This window comes from Mizuhopecten yessoensis, unplaced genomic scaffold (genome assembly GCF_002113885.1).
Source record: "Mizuhopecten yessoensis strain PY_sf001 unplaced genomic scaffold, ASM211388v2 scaffold5315, whole genome shotgun sequence".
In the NCBI taxonomy this organism is placed as follows: Eukaryota; Metazoa; Mollusca; class Bivalvia; order Pectinida; family Pectinidae; genus Mizuhopecten; species Mizuhopecten yessoensis.
The window spans coordinates 6,310-21,914 of record NW_018405987.1 but is presented as its reverse complement, the minus strand read 5'-3'; the positions used below and the strand labels follow the sequence as shown (position 1 = coordinate 21,914).

Genomic DNA, 15,605 nt, shown 5'->3' with positions numbered 1-15,605 from the left:
AATCACCAACCAAATATGAAGATTTTATACCTTTTAGTTTTTAAGGAGAAGTCGTTTGAAGCGCTTCACATATTTGACCGCTGTGACGTTAAAAGTAAGTCAATGTCATTTTCATTCTCAAACTTTGTCGGGCTCTATCCAAGGACGTTACCAGCCAAATATGAATATCTATACCTTTCAGTTCTTCAGAAGAAGTCGTTTGAAGTGTTTGTCATATTTAACATCTTTGACCTTGAAAGTAGGTCAAGGTCATTTTGATTCTCAAACTTTGTCAGGCACCTACCAACCAAGCTTTCAGCCAAATATCATAACTCTAGGTCTGTTCGTTCTTCAGAAGAAATTGTTTAAAGGAAAAGTTGACGGACAACACCGGACGACGGACAGACGATGGACACCACATAACACCTCTGTATGTATACAATAACCAGTCCTTGTCTACACTATGTTTCTATACAATAACAGTCAGTGATAACACCACTGTATGTATACAATAACAGTCAGTGATAACACCACTGTATGTATACAATAACCAGTTCTTGTCTACACTGTTTCTATACAATAAAAGGCAGTGATAAAACCACTGTATGTATACAATAACAGTCAGTGATAACACTACTGTATATATACAATAACCAGTCTTTGTCTACACTGTTTCTATACGATAACAGTCAATGATAACACCACTGTATGTATACAATAACAGTCAGTGATAACACTACTGTATATATACAATAACCAGTCTTTGTTTACACTGTTTCTATACGATAACAGTCAATGATAACACAACTGTATGTATACAATAGCCACTCCTTGTCTCACTGTTTCTCTACAATAACAGTCAGTGATAACACCTCTGTATATATACAATAACAGTCAGTGACAACACCACTGTATGTATACAATAACAGTCAGTGACAACACCACTGTATGTATACAATAACAGTCAGTGATTACACCACTGTATGTATACGATAACCAGTCCTTGTCTACACTATGTTTGTATACAATAACAGTCAGTGATAACACCTATGTATGTATACAATAACCAGTCCTTGTCCATACAATGTTTCAATAAAATAACAGTCAGTGATAACATCACTGTATGTATTTAATAACCAGTCCTTGTCTACACTATGTTTCTATACAATAACAGTCAGTGATAATACCACTGTATATATACAATACCAGTCAGTGATAACACCACTGTATGTATGCAATAACCAGTCCTTGTCTACACTACGTTTCTATACAATAACAGTCAGTGATAATGCCACTGTATATATACAATAACAGTCAGTGACAACACCACTGTATGTATACAATAACAGTCAGTGATAACACCACTGTATGTATACAATAACCAGTCCTTGTCTATACAATGTCTATATACAATAACAGTCAATGATAACACCACTGTATGTATACAATAACCAGTCCTTGTCTACACTGTTTCTATACCATAACAGTCAGTGATAAAACCACTGTATGTATACAATAACAGTCAGTGATTACACCACTGTATGTATACGATAACCAGTCCTTGTCTACACTATGTTTCTATACAATAACAGTCAGTGATAATACCGCTGTATATATACAATAACAGTCAGTGATAACACCACTGTATGTATGCAATAACCAGTCCTTGTCTACACTGTTTCTATACAATAACAGTCAGCGATAACACCACTGTATGTATACAATAACCAGTCCTTGTCTATACAATGTCTATATACAATAACAGTCAATGATAACACCACTGTATGTATACAATAACCAGTCCTTGTCTACACTATGTATCTATAAAATAACAAGTCGGTGATAACAACGTCGTACACGGGATTATTAGTTTGCTTCACCATGATCTTTGGTGATCAGATGTCTGCTTGTGGGAAAAACATTATCTTCCCTAAACTGGCATAATTTTAATCAGTGAAAGGCTGAACTGAACTATGCTGTATAAAACTGATATACTTCCTTAGAAGACTTAACCCTAATATCTGAAAAGACAGCAACGCCGCCATGGCCATCCTGATCGGACATGCATATCAGTCTAATATTTACCTGCAGAAAATACCAATAAACTTGTGCATTTAGTTTCTACATTTTTTATTTTGCTATAAAATGTCAGTACAAAAATTCATAAATTGGACAACATGAAAAAATTGGAAGCAGTAATATTGATGCCATATTTGTAACAATTTCATAATTATTTTATTTGCATTGCATGTATTGTACACAGTCACATGGGTAGAGGTTGTTCATACTTAGTTATTGCCAAGGATTTTGTAACTTCAACATGACACTGCAATATTTGAGATTTATAACCTATACAGCTTTTAACAGATTGTAAAATAACTTGAAATTTTACGTTATTGGGTTTAATTGAAATCATTCCAAGCAAATTCAAAAACGTAAAAGTTTGAAATGCTTTAGAATGTATAAATAATGTAGAAAATATGTGTCCAAATTATAACATCCAGTTGCCGACCTCTACCCACGTGACAGGTATTGTATAGGCCACATTTACACTTTCATAATATCAGCACACACAAATATACACATTTTATTCCTCGGTCACGTGACCCGCACGTACTAACTAACTAGACTGATTCAGCTAAATTAGTTTTAAAATTATCAACACTTTAAACAAAAAACAACAGTACTGACAAGGATAAGGCTTCATTTAGCTGAAAAAATGAACACGTTTAAAAAACTTTAACAAAACATGTCACTACGTGGTTACTATTGGCTCAAGCTTGCAAATGTCAAATAGCTTCAAACATTAAGGATACCAAGATTACTAGTTACGATTAAGGCGCCACCTATGCCTAAAATCCATTCATAATAGTACGACACAAGGACGATCACATACAACTTTACAACAACATTCAATAAAAATAATACTGGCAGAGGAAAACCTTCACACATTCTCCCGAATGTCAAATAAATACATTAAAACTGAAATAAATTGTTTGTGTACTCAAAATCAAACCGTCCAGCAGCACATAAGCACGTCAAACACCAAGTGAAAAACATCGAGAGCATTTAATTGATAAAAGTTCTTGAGTTTTATGAAAATGTTCATAAATAACATATGACATCAAGAACTGGGTTCTGTCTGTATTGTTTCAGTGTACCATCTCGGGTTCCTACGAAGCAGATCTAGAGCCTACAGCTTGATCTATAGAGCCTACAGCCTGATCTAGAGGGAAATAAGAGTAGGTGAGTTTACGTTCTCCGAGCTACTTTCACTTGCAGTTCTGTTGGCCTCGGTACCACAACTGGGCGTTGGTCCGTTAGTGATGGGGGTTAACCCGGTATGGTCGACCATGCTATCCATGGCGAAGTAAAACCCGTTAGAGGGCGTAGTAATAGGAATTCCGGTTGCACTTGTGACAGAAACTTTCTTACGGCTCTCGGACTTGACGATGTTTAGGGAGCTTGGTCTAATGCCGCTGGTGCTTGTCGTGGTACCCTTGCCCATGGGGCAGGTAGTGGATCTCTCGATTCCAGGTTCCATTTTAACCTTTACTTTTGATGACATAGTGTTTGGTGGCGCTGCTGCCGGTTGGTTTTTCTGTTGACATCCTTCGTCAAGTTTGCAAAGAGGCTGGTGGGCCTGCAGTATAAACTCGAGTTGGTCTTTCTGCTGCTGAAGTTGTTGAATTTGTGTCTCAAGATCGTCTCTTTCGTTTTCTAATATGTCGGTTTCCTGGAAAACAAAAATGTCTTTGGTTAACTATGGATTCAAACAGATGTAAAATTCAAATTAAATTAAACTCATTATGAACTGCCTGAACTATTGTTGTGTTCAGAAGAGAATGTTTTAACATGTGACCATTTTACCAAAAACACTGAATTACTGACGAAATAAACAAGCAACAATCAGTTTTTTTTTATAGATAATCAAAGTTCCATCAATATTTTTCAGATAAATCTCAATAAACATAGTTTATATTTACTTATTTTTATATAGGAGTATCACAGAGCTGTAACTCACCCCTGTCAGTCGGTTTGTATGGTCGACTCGTCTCTGACGACATTTGGCGGCGGCAACTTTATTTCTCTCCCGTCGTACACGCCGTCTTTCGTCCTCTTCAGGGGAAAGCTGGAAAATACAAATAAAGGAAACATGAAAATCTACATATTTGCAACAGGACGTCACGAGAAACACATGGCATGTAATGGGTATGTATATATACACACATTCATAAAATACTAAAGAAAATATTTCAGAAATGCAAGGATAACTGTCAATCGATCAAAAACCTATATATTAAATACATTTCTGAAGGGTCATTTTCTCATACGTCATATGGAGATATCAATTACCGAGCGGCAGTTTGGACAGGATAGCGTACTAAGGCCGAGACCCCTGGCTATTCTGTGATGGATGGGTACAAGTATGGTGATGGGATTACCATTTCTATTTCTGCCCAAAGGTTTTATTTTAAACACGTTTTATCCATTTTATACTTTAGTGCCCTATATTCATTGATCACGTCTCTGTTTAGGTGTCTGCCGGGTTAGCCCCCAGTGTTATCTACTCCCTTCCATTATACAGATCTGTGCACACGCTCGGTTGCACACTGTCTTTATATCGCTTGTCAGATTTAAACACTTTAAAGTTATCACCGGAAAGGAAAAATATATGTTATCATTATTTTTATTGTGGCCGTAATATAGTCTACCTGGGGCTACAGGACACCTGGAACAATTAATAATACAAGCACAGGTTTTCATATGGGTTTGCGGTTGTGTCGTAAAAAGAATTAAACACTTTTAAACTTACTTTGACGTCCCTTGCCCCACGCCTTTTGCGGCCCGGGGGGGCGGAGGTAGCGACCTGGGGGTACATTGGATCACTGATCTTGCTGGCACTTGATCCGTCGGCCAATTCGATCCTTGATTGCTTGACTGGAACCCACTCAGGGTCGGAGGCTGAACTGTCACCGAAGTCTCCGTAGGCGTCGTTTGACCGCTCTGACGTCACAACGGGGTCAACGATGGGAGGAACGAATCCACTTTGGGTGTGGGGGTCCTGGCCCTGGGAAGTATTGACCGCTGGCACGGCCTGTAGCTCGATGAACGTGCGCTCAATGTTGGCCAGTGTGGTAGGGGTAAGGCTAGGCATAGATGTGATTCCACTTACGAATGAGTTTGACGGCAGGGAGTACTACAAAACACAAAACGTAATGACACATTAATACACATATTAAATTATATCATTAAACAATTTAACAAGTAATATTAAAAATGTTTTCGCCCTTTCTCAAAACATCTATAGGATTCAACATTTAGCAGTCATATAAAAGATCATCTATCAACTATTTAAGTGTGGTAAAGTTGTTCCCTTTAATGGAATGGTAATGTCAATCTACTGGGGGGTTTTCCTGCAAAATCGTGAAATTTGAATTCAATCAATTTTAAAATGAAATGGATAAAAAGTATTTTCAAATGCATTTAATTATGTTTATGTCCAATAACAAACAAATTTTGGTAAGCACACATTATATATAAATATATAACTATTCTTAATAATAGTGGTCCTCCTCTGTTTGTAACTTTTGAAAAGTTTGTAAAGTTTTCCAATGAGCGTACACTGTGAAATACAGTTGGGTCTTTAGTAAAAATACTTCTACTTGACTAAGTACACGATTTGGTGACATTGTCACACAAGTACATACCGGCGACGGTCTGTGATTATGAGCATGATATGGATGATGCATTTGATGGTGAGGATTTCTGTTATAATACGAATTATGGTTATAATGCCACATGTTGCACTGTTTATCCATACACTATATAACTAAATCCAAACAGCTCGGTCGACCTGTCGTGACCTTTGTATAATCCAGGAAAATACTGTTATCACCTAAACACATTCATTCACACACAAATGCAGTGACAAAATGATATGGATATAAGTTAACACTTGTATATGTATGCCTCATGTCACATGTATTTCGATACTCTGCGCATGCGTCAGAGGTCACGACCCCTGTTCGTTCTGGTTGGCTGTTCAAGCAATCTGTCTTTGTTAGCCTGGCCCCACCGGCTTTATTCATATGTGCTTGGTGTATAAATAGGTCATGTGGGTTTTTTAAACAAGGAAAACCAAAATTATGTCAATAAAGCAACATTAATGAAAACTGTTTTATTGACAACGAAATAAAGAAAAAAGCATAAAAGCTAAAACTAGCAAAATAGAAAATATTAAAAGCAGATCTGACGATAATAACTTACTGAGCTATTAACCGACGCAGCACTGGCCATGGACGACAAAATGTCCGCCACGTATTTTGATTCCTCGCTGTAATTTTCTCCCTTTTCAAACATTCTGTTAAAAACTCCAGCAATTGTATCGTTCACGTAGAGTCACCTGTCAAATAGTTGGGCTGACAGTCACTTTTTCTAGACCGTAGGTGTACAGTGAGTCTATTGTTGGTTTCCGGAGGTCTGGGACATAGGCTTCCCTAGTATGAGTCACTCGTGGTTCAAAGAATGTTAGCTGGAATATACCCACTACAACTTATATACATGGTGATTCAATGATCGAGGGCTAGGTATGACTCACTCCACTATTTTTAGCCAAGTGACATCATATTCTATCTTCGGATTCGAAATGTGTGTATAGCAATGCCAACTCTAGAGGAGTTCCTAGAAGAAATTCATTCGGAAACTATCACGTGACACATCCAAATAAGGAATCTCCTTGACGGCGAGTGACGTCAATGCTAATGTTTATTAAGTTGTTTACGCACATGGCCTAACAATGCCCCATACGTATATGTGTGTATTCAGCCGTAGCCAGATAAACAAGTCAAAATATAGAATTCACCATAGAAGAAGCGTGTTCGTTTAAGGAATGTACTATTTAAGGTTTTAAACGATGACTAATATTTTGGGGGAACTCTCTAAGTTTGGCTAGGAGATCGGTGACCTGAATACACATTACCTGGTGACCTATTCAGCATGTAAATGAGGTCTGCTTTGGCGGCGGAACTTTTACGGCGCTCATACTAAATCCTTTTATGGATTTATTATGTTGAATTAAAAAAAAAGTAAATAAGACGTATAGTTATACTGTTTATGATATATATTCTGATTCTCTTTATAACATACTGCGTTACGAAGGTTTGATTGTCATACCTGATATGATATTGATTGTCATACCTGATATGATATAACCAATACGTAGACTATAATATACAGTGTATGTATAGAAGTCTCAAAGTGTATGGTTAGGGGAAATTCGATCTGATGTATCGGTATGAAGAATTTTCACCGAGAAAATATACTTTATATTCTAAATATCTATGTAAATGTGTGACCTTACTGTACTGTGCATGTGTAGTACTGGTGTACGTAATGTAGAACTTCTGTCAAAAAACACTCGACTTAGCCCTACTGTATATATTACTGTACTTCGTCTTGTAATTTTGTGTTGTGTTGTAGCACGGACTTAGATAACATAATTTCGTGGTTGTAGTTGTAATGTTATAATTGGGGAAAGGCTTTATATAAGTTGGACAACGTGTGCCCAAACCCTTTTGTATAACAGATGCAAATAAAAATATGTTTATAAATCAAATAATTGTAATAATTGTTTGTGTCTTGAAGAAAAAAAACGGTTATCTCGAGAAATTGATAAATAATTTAATCCTTACTGTCGCGATTATAAATCTTTGCTTTTACTGCTATGATAAGTATTTGTATTTTGTAAATATATATACGTTTCTAAAGTTGGAGTTACGCCGAGGAACTTTACTTTTACGACAATATAGTGCTTGACTGGCCTAGATTTTATACCTTACTCGGCTAAATAGCGTATATCCCGGAGCATTTTTTCCTTACCTGGATCGACGTAAGTAGGTCAGGTAAAAATAGATTAGCTCTATTCAAATGAAGTCCCAGGACACCGACTAAGTACTGTATAGATACGTGATCCTCAACGTAAACTCGGGGTCACTTTGTAGATCGTGATTGGAAATATAGGATTTTGTTTCCTTTGTCTAGATATTTCGTAATTTTCTTGACTCAATATTAATCTTGTGATTTTTTTACGGCACAAATTATCACGCCATTAAAAGGATACAATGATACAAAAATTAACGATAGTTAACTAAACTGTATAAAATATAATTATTTTTACAAAAGAAAATTAAAAAGTTCATTGAATGGCTGAAAATAGACTTCCCAACGTTTAATTCCAATAAAGTTTGGTAACTCTCCTCTACTGTTTTGTCATGAATAGCTAGACTTGCTCAAGTCCTTACGGCAATGTAAACTATTGTATTTTGTATTGTCACGTATTGGCACGTATTGGTGATTTGAACGTTTTATCGCTTTCAAATATATGTTTTAAATATATAGAGTTAACTTGCGTACGGGTTTCCCCCTCCAGGTTATGATTTTTATAAGTTTTCACAAGTTTTTATTTCACTCAGCCACACTTTAGTGTGGTACAAGAGGTCACATTTATACAAATAAAAACATCTTATTCTGTATAACATATGATATAACAGGGTTTACAGCATAATTAATATTTTCAATGTTGTTTCTAGAAATCTACAAACTTTTTTAATGAGAACAGTGTTGCATATTTGAAACATTCCTTTTATTTTCACGGTCGTCGGATAATTATAGTAATACTTAGGTATATATTTTTGCCTCAGTTCCGTGATCTGACTGTTATTACAGATAAATAAATAATGGAATTCGTCGCCAACATCGATGTTACAGAGAGGACATATTCTATTTTCCCTTATGAAAAAAACGTTTACCCCTCTCCGTCTGTGACATTTTATTCTGCCTGTATTTTCAAACCTTTAATTCATATTTCCTTCGAACTGATAGATATCTATACTATATTCTATATAATTTCCAAATGTCACAAGAAAACTTTATTATGCAATTGACAATTAAGTGCCGCTTGATATCTTCCCAAGTAACGCCAAGTATACGAATGTATGCCATATTTTATAAAATGTTTTATTTTTGAAGACATACTTTTATAACTCTATGATCGTTATGCTTCTCTTCATATTGATATTCTAAAACATGTTGCTATAACATGGGAAATGTTGAAATTTTCCTCTGGTGTCTTTCGTTTTATAGGCTATTATATAGCACCTTTTTTATATTTTCGACCATGTAGTTTGAATTTCTGTATAAATTGAAGACTTTTGAATGCCAATCACAACTATCATTTCTGTACATTTTCCATCACCTACCTGACCTCATTAGAACTGTTATTTATATTCCAGTCTATTTAAACATATTAGCTACACGGAAGTTTGTCTGCCTTGTGTTTTATACCACACCGTCCTAGTAACGACCCCGTCTGATGTGTAATTCGAACCCCTTGGGGTTTTATTCGCAGCAAACAACTGTCAATATCGTACACTAGGACGTCATCATTGGTCGATATACGTTAGAAGCACCGACCCTATTCCAAAAATATTCCAAACATTTGTCACTTCCTGATTGACGGGGAGATCTCTTCAAGTAAATATTTATAAGGATACGTTAATATTACGCCGCAAAATAAGACATTTAGCCGAGAGGTGTACCATACCACATAATGTTATGGGATAACGATTATTATGTAAATAAAAAAAAACCTATATGTTTTCATTGGATTCCGACAACATTTTATCAATATTAGGTCACTTGGTGATAGATATTCGGTCTAATTATGTATCTACCCGCTGTATGTATGATCACCGCAGGTTATTAATGAGACAGGTGACATTCAAACTCAATTATTTACATGAAATATCATCGCATAGCGATGTAATATGATCTGAGGTAAATGATTATATATCTTGCTGCCAAATCCAAATTACGTTATCTTTGCATATATGATCCATACGTCATAAAATGTATCGCATAAGAAATTATTGTTTAAATATAAATACTTGTATTGATACATTTCTCATTCTGTCGAGTCAATTGTTGTATTCGAATACTTTGAAAGTAAGCGGACTTGAGCAAGGCTATTTACATCTAGGTCCCGATGTGAACTCCACTGTTTGATAAATATCAACGATGCATTTATAAAATAATTGGGAATAAAGCAGTGAGTATTGTTAGGGAGTGTATATTTACACATTGTACCGATGATAAATGGTGAATACACTTGTTATATTATGTTCGGACATTTCACTACCAAACGGACGATAAAGTGGTATAATACTAGATGTAATTACGACCCTTAAGATAGGAAAGTCACACACACAGTCCTACACAATCACACGATGGACCGGTACACAGTGGTCAGGACAAGATATAACTCCTCTTTCCTATACTGGAGCAGCCTTTAGATGAAAAATGACCACGGTATGGTCACTGAATCTGTTATTTAAGACTGGGATGGTCAAGAGTGGGTGTTATAATCTGACCACGACCGACAATGACCGTGTCCAGCTCACTTTCACGGATTACAAGGATTATTTCGAATCTCCACTAGGGAGTAGATGACAGGTTGTTTAGGGGATTCGCGTCTTCACAACAGCTAAGGGGGCAGTCAATCAGATAGAAGGGGGTCATAGATGAGACGTTTTGTTACTTATTTTAGCTACTCATTTCTTGTTTGCAAACTCAAATTTTTGCGATTAATGTATTTTTAAGTAATTACATCCAATGCTGTTCCTTGGTTTATTGTGGCCAAATATATTCCTGAGATATCTGGAATCGATGATCGATTCCATTCGCGATTTAACACGTAAGTCGATACAGTATATATATGTATAAAGTATAGGCTGTAATTAGACTAGTACTTTGGACTATATATGTCAGAGGTTTTTTTTTATCACTGTTGATACTCTAAGCGCAATTATACGCTCGCATACGAAACTATAATTACGTATTTTACACACGCATGCAGAAACAGTACACGTAAGCTATATGCTGAGCATCTCGAGCAAGGGCGATGAAATGCGCAATAGAGTTTCAGGATAAAAGTAGATCTGATGAAATTCACATTTTCTAAAATCCAACAGACTCTCCCATTTCTATAACATGTTCTGTGTACAGTAATTGCATGCACTAAGTGCTGTAATATCATGTCCATTACAGACGGTAATATCATGTCCATTACGGACGTGAACAGTTACAAGACCTGATGTACAGGTTTCTGACCCTAAATGTTTCACCATATCGTGATCTATGGGTCGGTGTGTGTAGGCGGCTGGGTGTGGTATGCGTGTGAGGGGTAGGGGTGTGTGTTTGGATGTGTGACACGGTGGTTACGTTCGTATTCAGCTAAATGCGCAGTAAAGCGTACCATGCTGATCTATATATACACACACGTAAGCTATATTCTGAGCATCTCCTGCAAGAGGAAAACTATGTTTCGCTATGATGCAATAGATACCAATAAACAATTGATCTTTTTAACCATTTGATGTAAGTATAGAACAGAGACTTTTATCTCTGTCTAGAACAACGTACCTCGCGTTTACGTGCGTTGCTTCTTCAATTAGTTATGTAAAGGGATAGATAATTCTTGAAACGTAAATTTAAGTGATACAATCCGTTACGATGGTTATAGGTACGCCTGTAATATTGTTTTACATTTTGACAAACAAAATACGATCTTATCAGGTCACTTAACGAATTACATGTATATGAATATACCTACCCCCATAGGGGCCTGAGGGTCGGGGCTCTAGAAGGGGTCAAATTGGCTAAAATTCCAACAATCTTCTTCAGGCCCAGATATGCTGGAACCAGAGGGGATTTATCAAAAGTGTGAATTTCTCTATCACCGGTCACCGATCCCCCCTGGGGATAGGGTAACATTTATTTTAATATGGTACAGCCTATATGATTTAATTCTTCCAGGTTTTTTTTATGAAAATTGCCAGCTATACATATGTATATATTTATAGAATAAAATAACAAGTCTACAAGTCTCCATATACAAACAGGTCACTCACTAGCATGTTTTTGTCATACCACAACAGATAACATGTGGTTGTCACACCACAACAACATATAACATGTGTTTGTTACACCACAACAACAGATAACATGTGTTTGTCACACCACTACAACAGATAACATTTGTTTGTCACACCACAACAACAGATAACAGGTATTTGTCACACCTCAACAACATATAACATGTGGTTGTCACACCACAACAACATATAACATGTGGTTGTCACACCACAACAACAGGTAACATGTGTTTGTCACACCACAACAACATATAACATGTGTTTGTCACACCACAACAACATATAACATGTGTTTGTTACACCACAACAACAGATAACATGTGTTTGTCCCACCACTACAACATATAACATGTGTTTGTCACACCACAACAAAAGATAACATGTGTTTGTCACACCACAACAACATATAACATGCGTTTGTCACACCACAACAACAGATAACATGTTTTTGTCACACCTCAACAACATATAACATGTGGTTGTCACACCACAACAACAGATAGCATGTGTTTGTCACACCACAACAACAGATAACATTTGTTTTTCACACCACAACAACAGATAACAGGTGTTTGTCACACCACAACAACAGATAACATTTGTTTGTCACACCACAACAACAGATAACAGGTATTTGTCACACCTCAACAACATATAACATGTGGTTGTCACACCACAACAACAGGTAACATGTGTTTGTCACACCACAACAACATATAGCACGTGTTTGTCACAACACAACAACATATAACATGTGGTTGTCACACCACAACAACATATAACATGTGTTTGTCACACCACAACAACAGATCACATGTGTTTGTCAAACCACAACAACAGATCACATTTGTTTGGCACACCACAACAACAGATCACATGTGTTTGTCACACCACAACAACAGATAACATGTGGTTGTCACACCACAACAACAGATAACATGTGTTTGTCACATCACAACAACAGATAACATGTGGTTGTCACACCATAACAACATATAACATGTGTTTGTCACACCACAACAACAGATAACATGTGTTTGACAAATGTTGTAATATAATGTACTATAGACAGTTTGTCAATTGATGCACTAGATAGTATACTGATTTATGTATAAAATGTACTAGAAAGTTTGCCTTTTTATGTACTAGAAAGATTGCCGTTTTATGTACTAGAAAGTTTGCCGTTTTATGTACTAGAAAGTTTGCCGTTTTATGTACTAGAAAGACTGCTAATTGCTGTTGTTGTTTGACAATCATTGTACTAGGAAGTATGTTATTTGTTGTAATAGAACGGACTAGAAATACTGCTGACTGATCACTAGAAAATCTTGAATCTGATGGTCTAGAAAGCCGAATGTTGTTAGACTAAGACAATGGTTGTAATAGATTGACAATCGTTGTACAATGTATTACTCTATACCTCCAAAATTTCACAAGCTCTTCGCCTTTACATGAATTCGTATAATTTCCGGTGCATGTTTATAACCTTCCACTTACAAAAGTCACAACATGTAAGTGTGTGTATTTCCTGGTTTTGTATAGATTACGCCCACCCACCCGGTACAGCTGTTCCTTTACCGGTAATCTGGGCGTGTCTCGATAGAATCATCTACACTTGGGCGTCAATCGTGTAAACTCTACAACATTGATATTATATTATCAATGACTGCAGCATATGTCAACAGTCGATTTAAATCCCCTGCAACAGATGAGTGCTGGAATTCTGTATTGATTTTAACTCAAATCTAAATACACCTTTTGACATCCAACATGTATATTAGGTACTTATTGTATAACACTGTGATGTCGCGTGTCATACCTGAAGATTTTCACCTGTCAAAATGGATGATTACAAATATCCATTGTTTACACTCCGTTTTATCCGACGGACATTGTTTATGTTACTCTGTAAATGACCCCGATTTAAAGTTTAATGTTCAGAAACACGCGTTGTAAGAACGACGGAGCATGTAAGTTGTGAAAGGAGTTTAAGATTTTGAAATTACATTTTAAAAATATGTTATAATTAAGTCCTATCCAGGATGGGAAGTATGTCACCAAAAATTTAGGACATCGTGAAATTACTCCTAACGGTATATCTCTTGTAATGATTATAGATTGAAAACTAAACGGTTAGAAAATATTCGCTAATAGATCAGGGTCAGACGTGTCTATACATCCAGATAATTCTGATACTTAGAAAGGTATCTGGAGTAGTAACATGTGAACTCCACAACAAGGAGGGGCTGCAGGGAGGTTACCACCGAGGAAAGGAAAGTTACAATCGGTAAAATGGAGTTGTCACGTTTGTTCGTATTGATCTATATACGACAAAAATAAGCTCGTCATTATATAAACATTTCACAGTGTTTTGTCTGTCAACTGTTTTGTGGCTCTAAACGTATATATATATATATATTTCAATATTTATTTAATGGCCAGATAGTGAACCACATAGACAACATCAACACGACAGCTGATGATGTGGGACTATAGACATCGAATGATACGCGTCTCACAGTTTCAATGTCACTAAATTTTTGTAATGAGAAACAATAGCTTTTATAATGCTGACCATCTTCTTTATAACTATTTCTATTATAATGAGAAACCACCGACTTTATAATACTGACCATCATCTTTATAACTATATCTATTATAATGAGAAACCACCGACTTTATAATACTTACCCATGATCTTTATAACTATATCTATTACAATGAGAAACCACCGCCTTTATAATAATGACCCGCCATCTTTATAACTATTTCTATTATAATGAGAAACCACCGTCTTTATGATACTTACCCATCATCTCTATAGCTATTTCTATTACAATGAGAAACCACAGCCTTTATAATACTTACCCATCATCTGTATAACTATTTCTATTATAATAAGAAACCACTGCTTTTATAATAATGACCCATCATCTTTATAAAACGTTCTATTATAATGTTAATGAGAAACCACTGCCTTTATAATAATGACCATCATCTTTATAAAACGTTCTATTATAATAAGAAACCACTGCCTTTATAATAATGACCCACCATCTTTATAACTATTTCTATCATAATGAGAAAACACAGCCTTTATAATAATGACCCATCATCTTGATAAAACGTTCTATTATAATAAGAAACCACTGCCTTTATAATAATGACCCATCATCTTTATAAAACGTTCTATTATAATGATAATGAGAAACCAATGTTGTTGTACACGTATACAGAACTCACTATATGTGCGGCGATAGTGAAAGTCGAGCATATGAATAAAATGTAATACGTTACCTATGTTAGTCTCAAAGAAAAACTGTGTCCTTATGTCCAGCCAAAATGGGAGTGAATAAAAAACCACTCCGACTTAAGGTATTGTAAAATTCAGTTCTAAATATAGTGTTTATCTCAATACGGTATGCCGGGTTCGTGTCGAATTGTACTCCAGATAAAGCACGTGGGAGCGGCCGACACCCTTCCCTATTAGGGACGGCCATACCATAATGTTTACCTATAATACCTAAATTTACCTGTAATACCTAAAGACAGGACATATTTTATTGATTGCGGAACTATTTCAGACATACTGATCAGCTGATTTCAATACGACGCATTTTGCACCCGTTGAAC

At 36.0% G+C, this 15,605-nt stretch overlaps 1 protein-coding gene across 3 annotated transcripts; it reads right to left on the bottom strand.

Moving 5' to 3' along the window:
* Positions 1-2,092: 2,092 nt before the first annotated feature.
* LOC110450542 (fos-related antigen 1-like) lies at positions 2,093-15,345 on the bottom strand. Of its 3 annotated transcripts, none has more exons than XM_021498109.1 (4): positions 15,270-15,345; positions 4,796-5,179; positions 4,004-4,111; positions 2,093-3,715 (listed from the first exon to the last, which is right to left on the bottom strand). In XM_021498109.1, exons 2-4 carry the CDS (start codon positions 5,135-5,137, stop codon positions 3,206-3,208), a joined length of 960 nt encoding a protein of 319 aa, XP_021353784.1. In that variant the 5' UTR covers positions 5,138-5,179; positions 15,270-15,345; the 3' UTR covers positions 2,093-3,205. The 3 variants fall into 3 exon arrangements, with proteins under 3 accessions (XP_021353784.1, XP_021353783.1, XP_021353782.1); XM_021498108.1 differs by lacking the exon at positions 15,270-15,345 and adding an exon at positions 6,250-6,567; XM_021498107.1 differs by lacking the exon at positions 15,270-15,345 and adding an exon at positions 5,691-6,039.
* Positions 15,346-15,605: the final 260 nt, after the last annotated feature.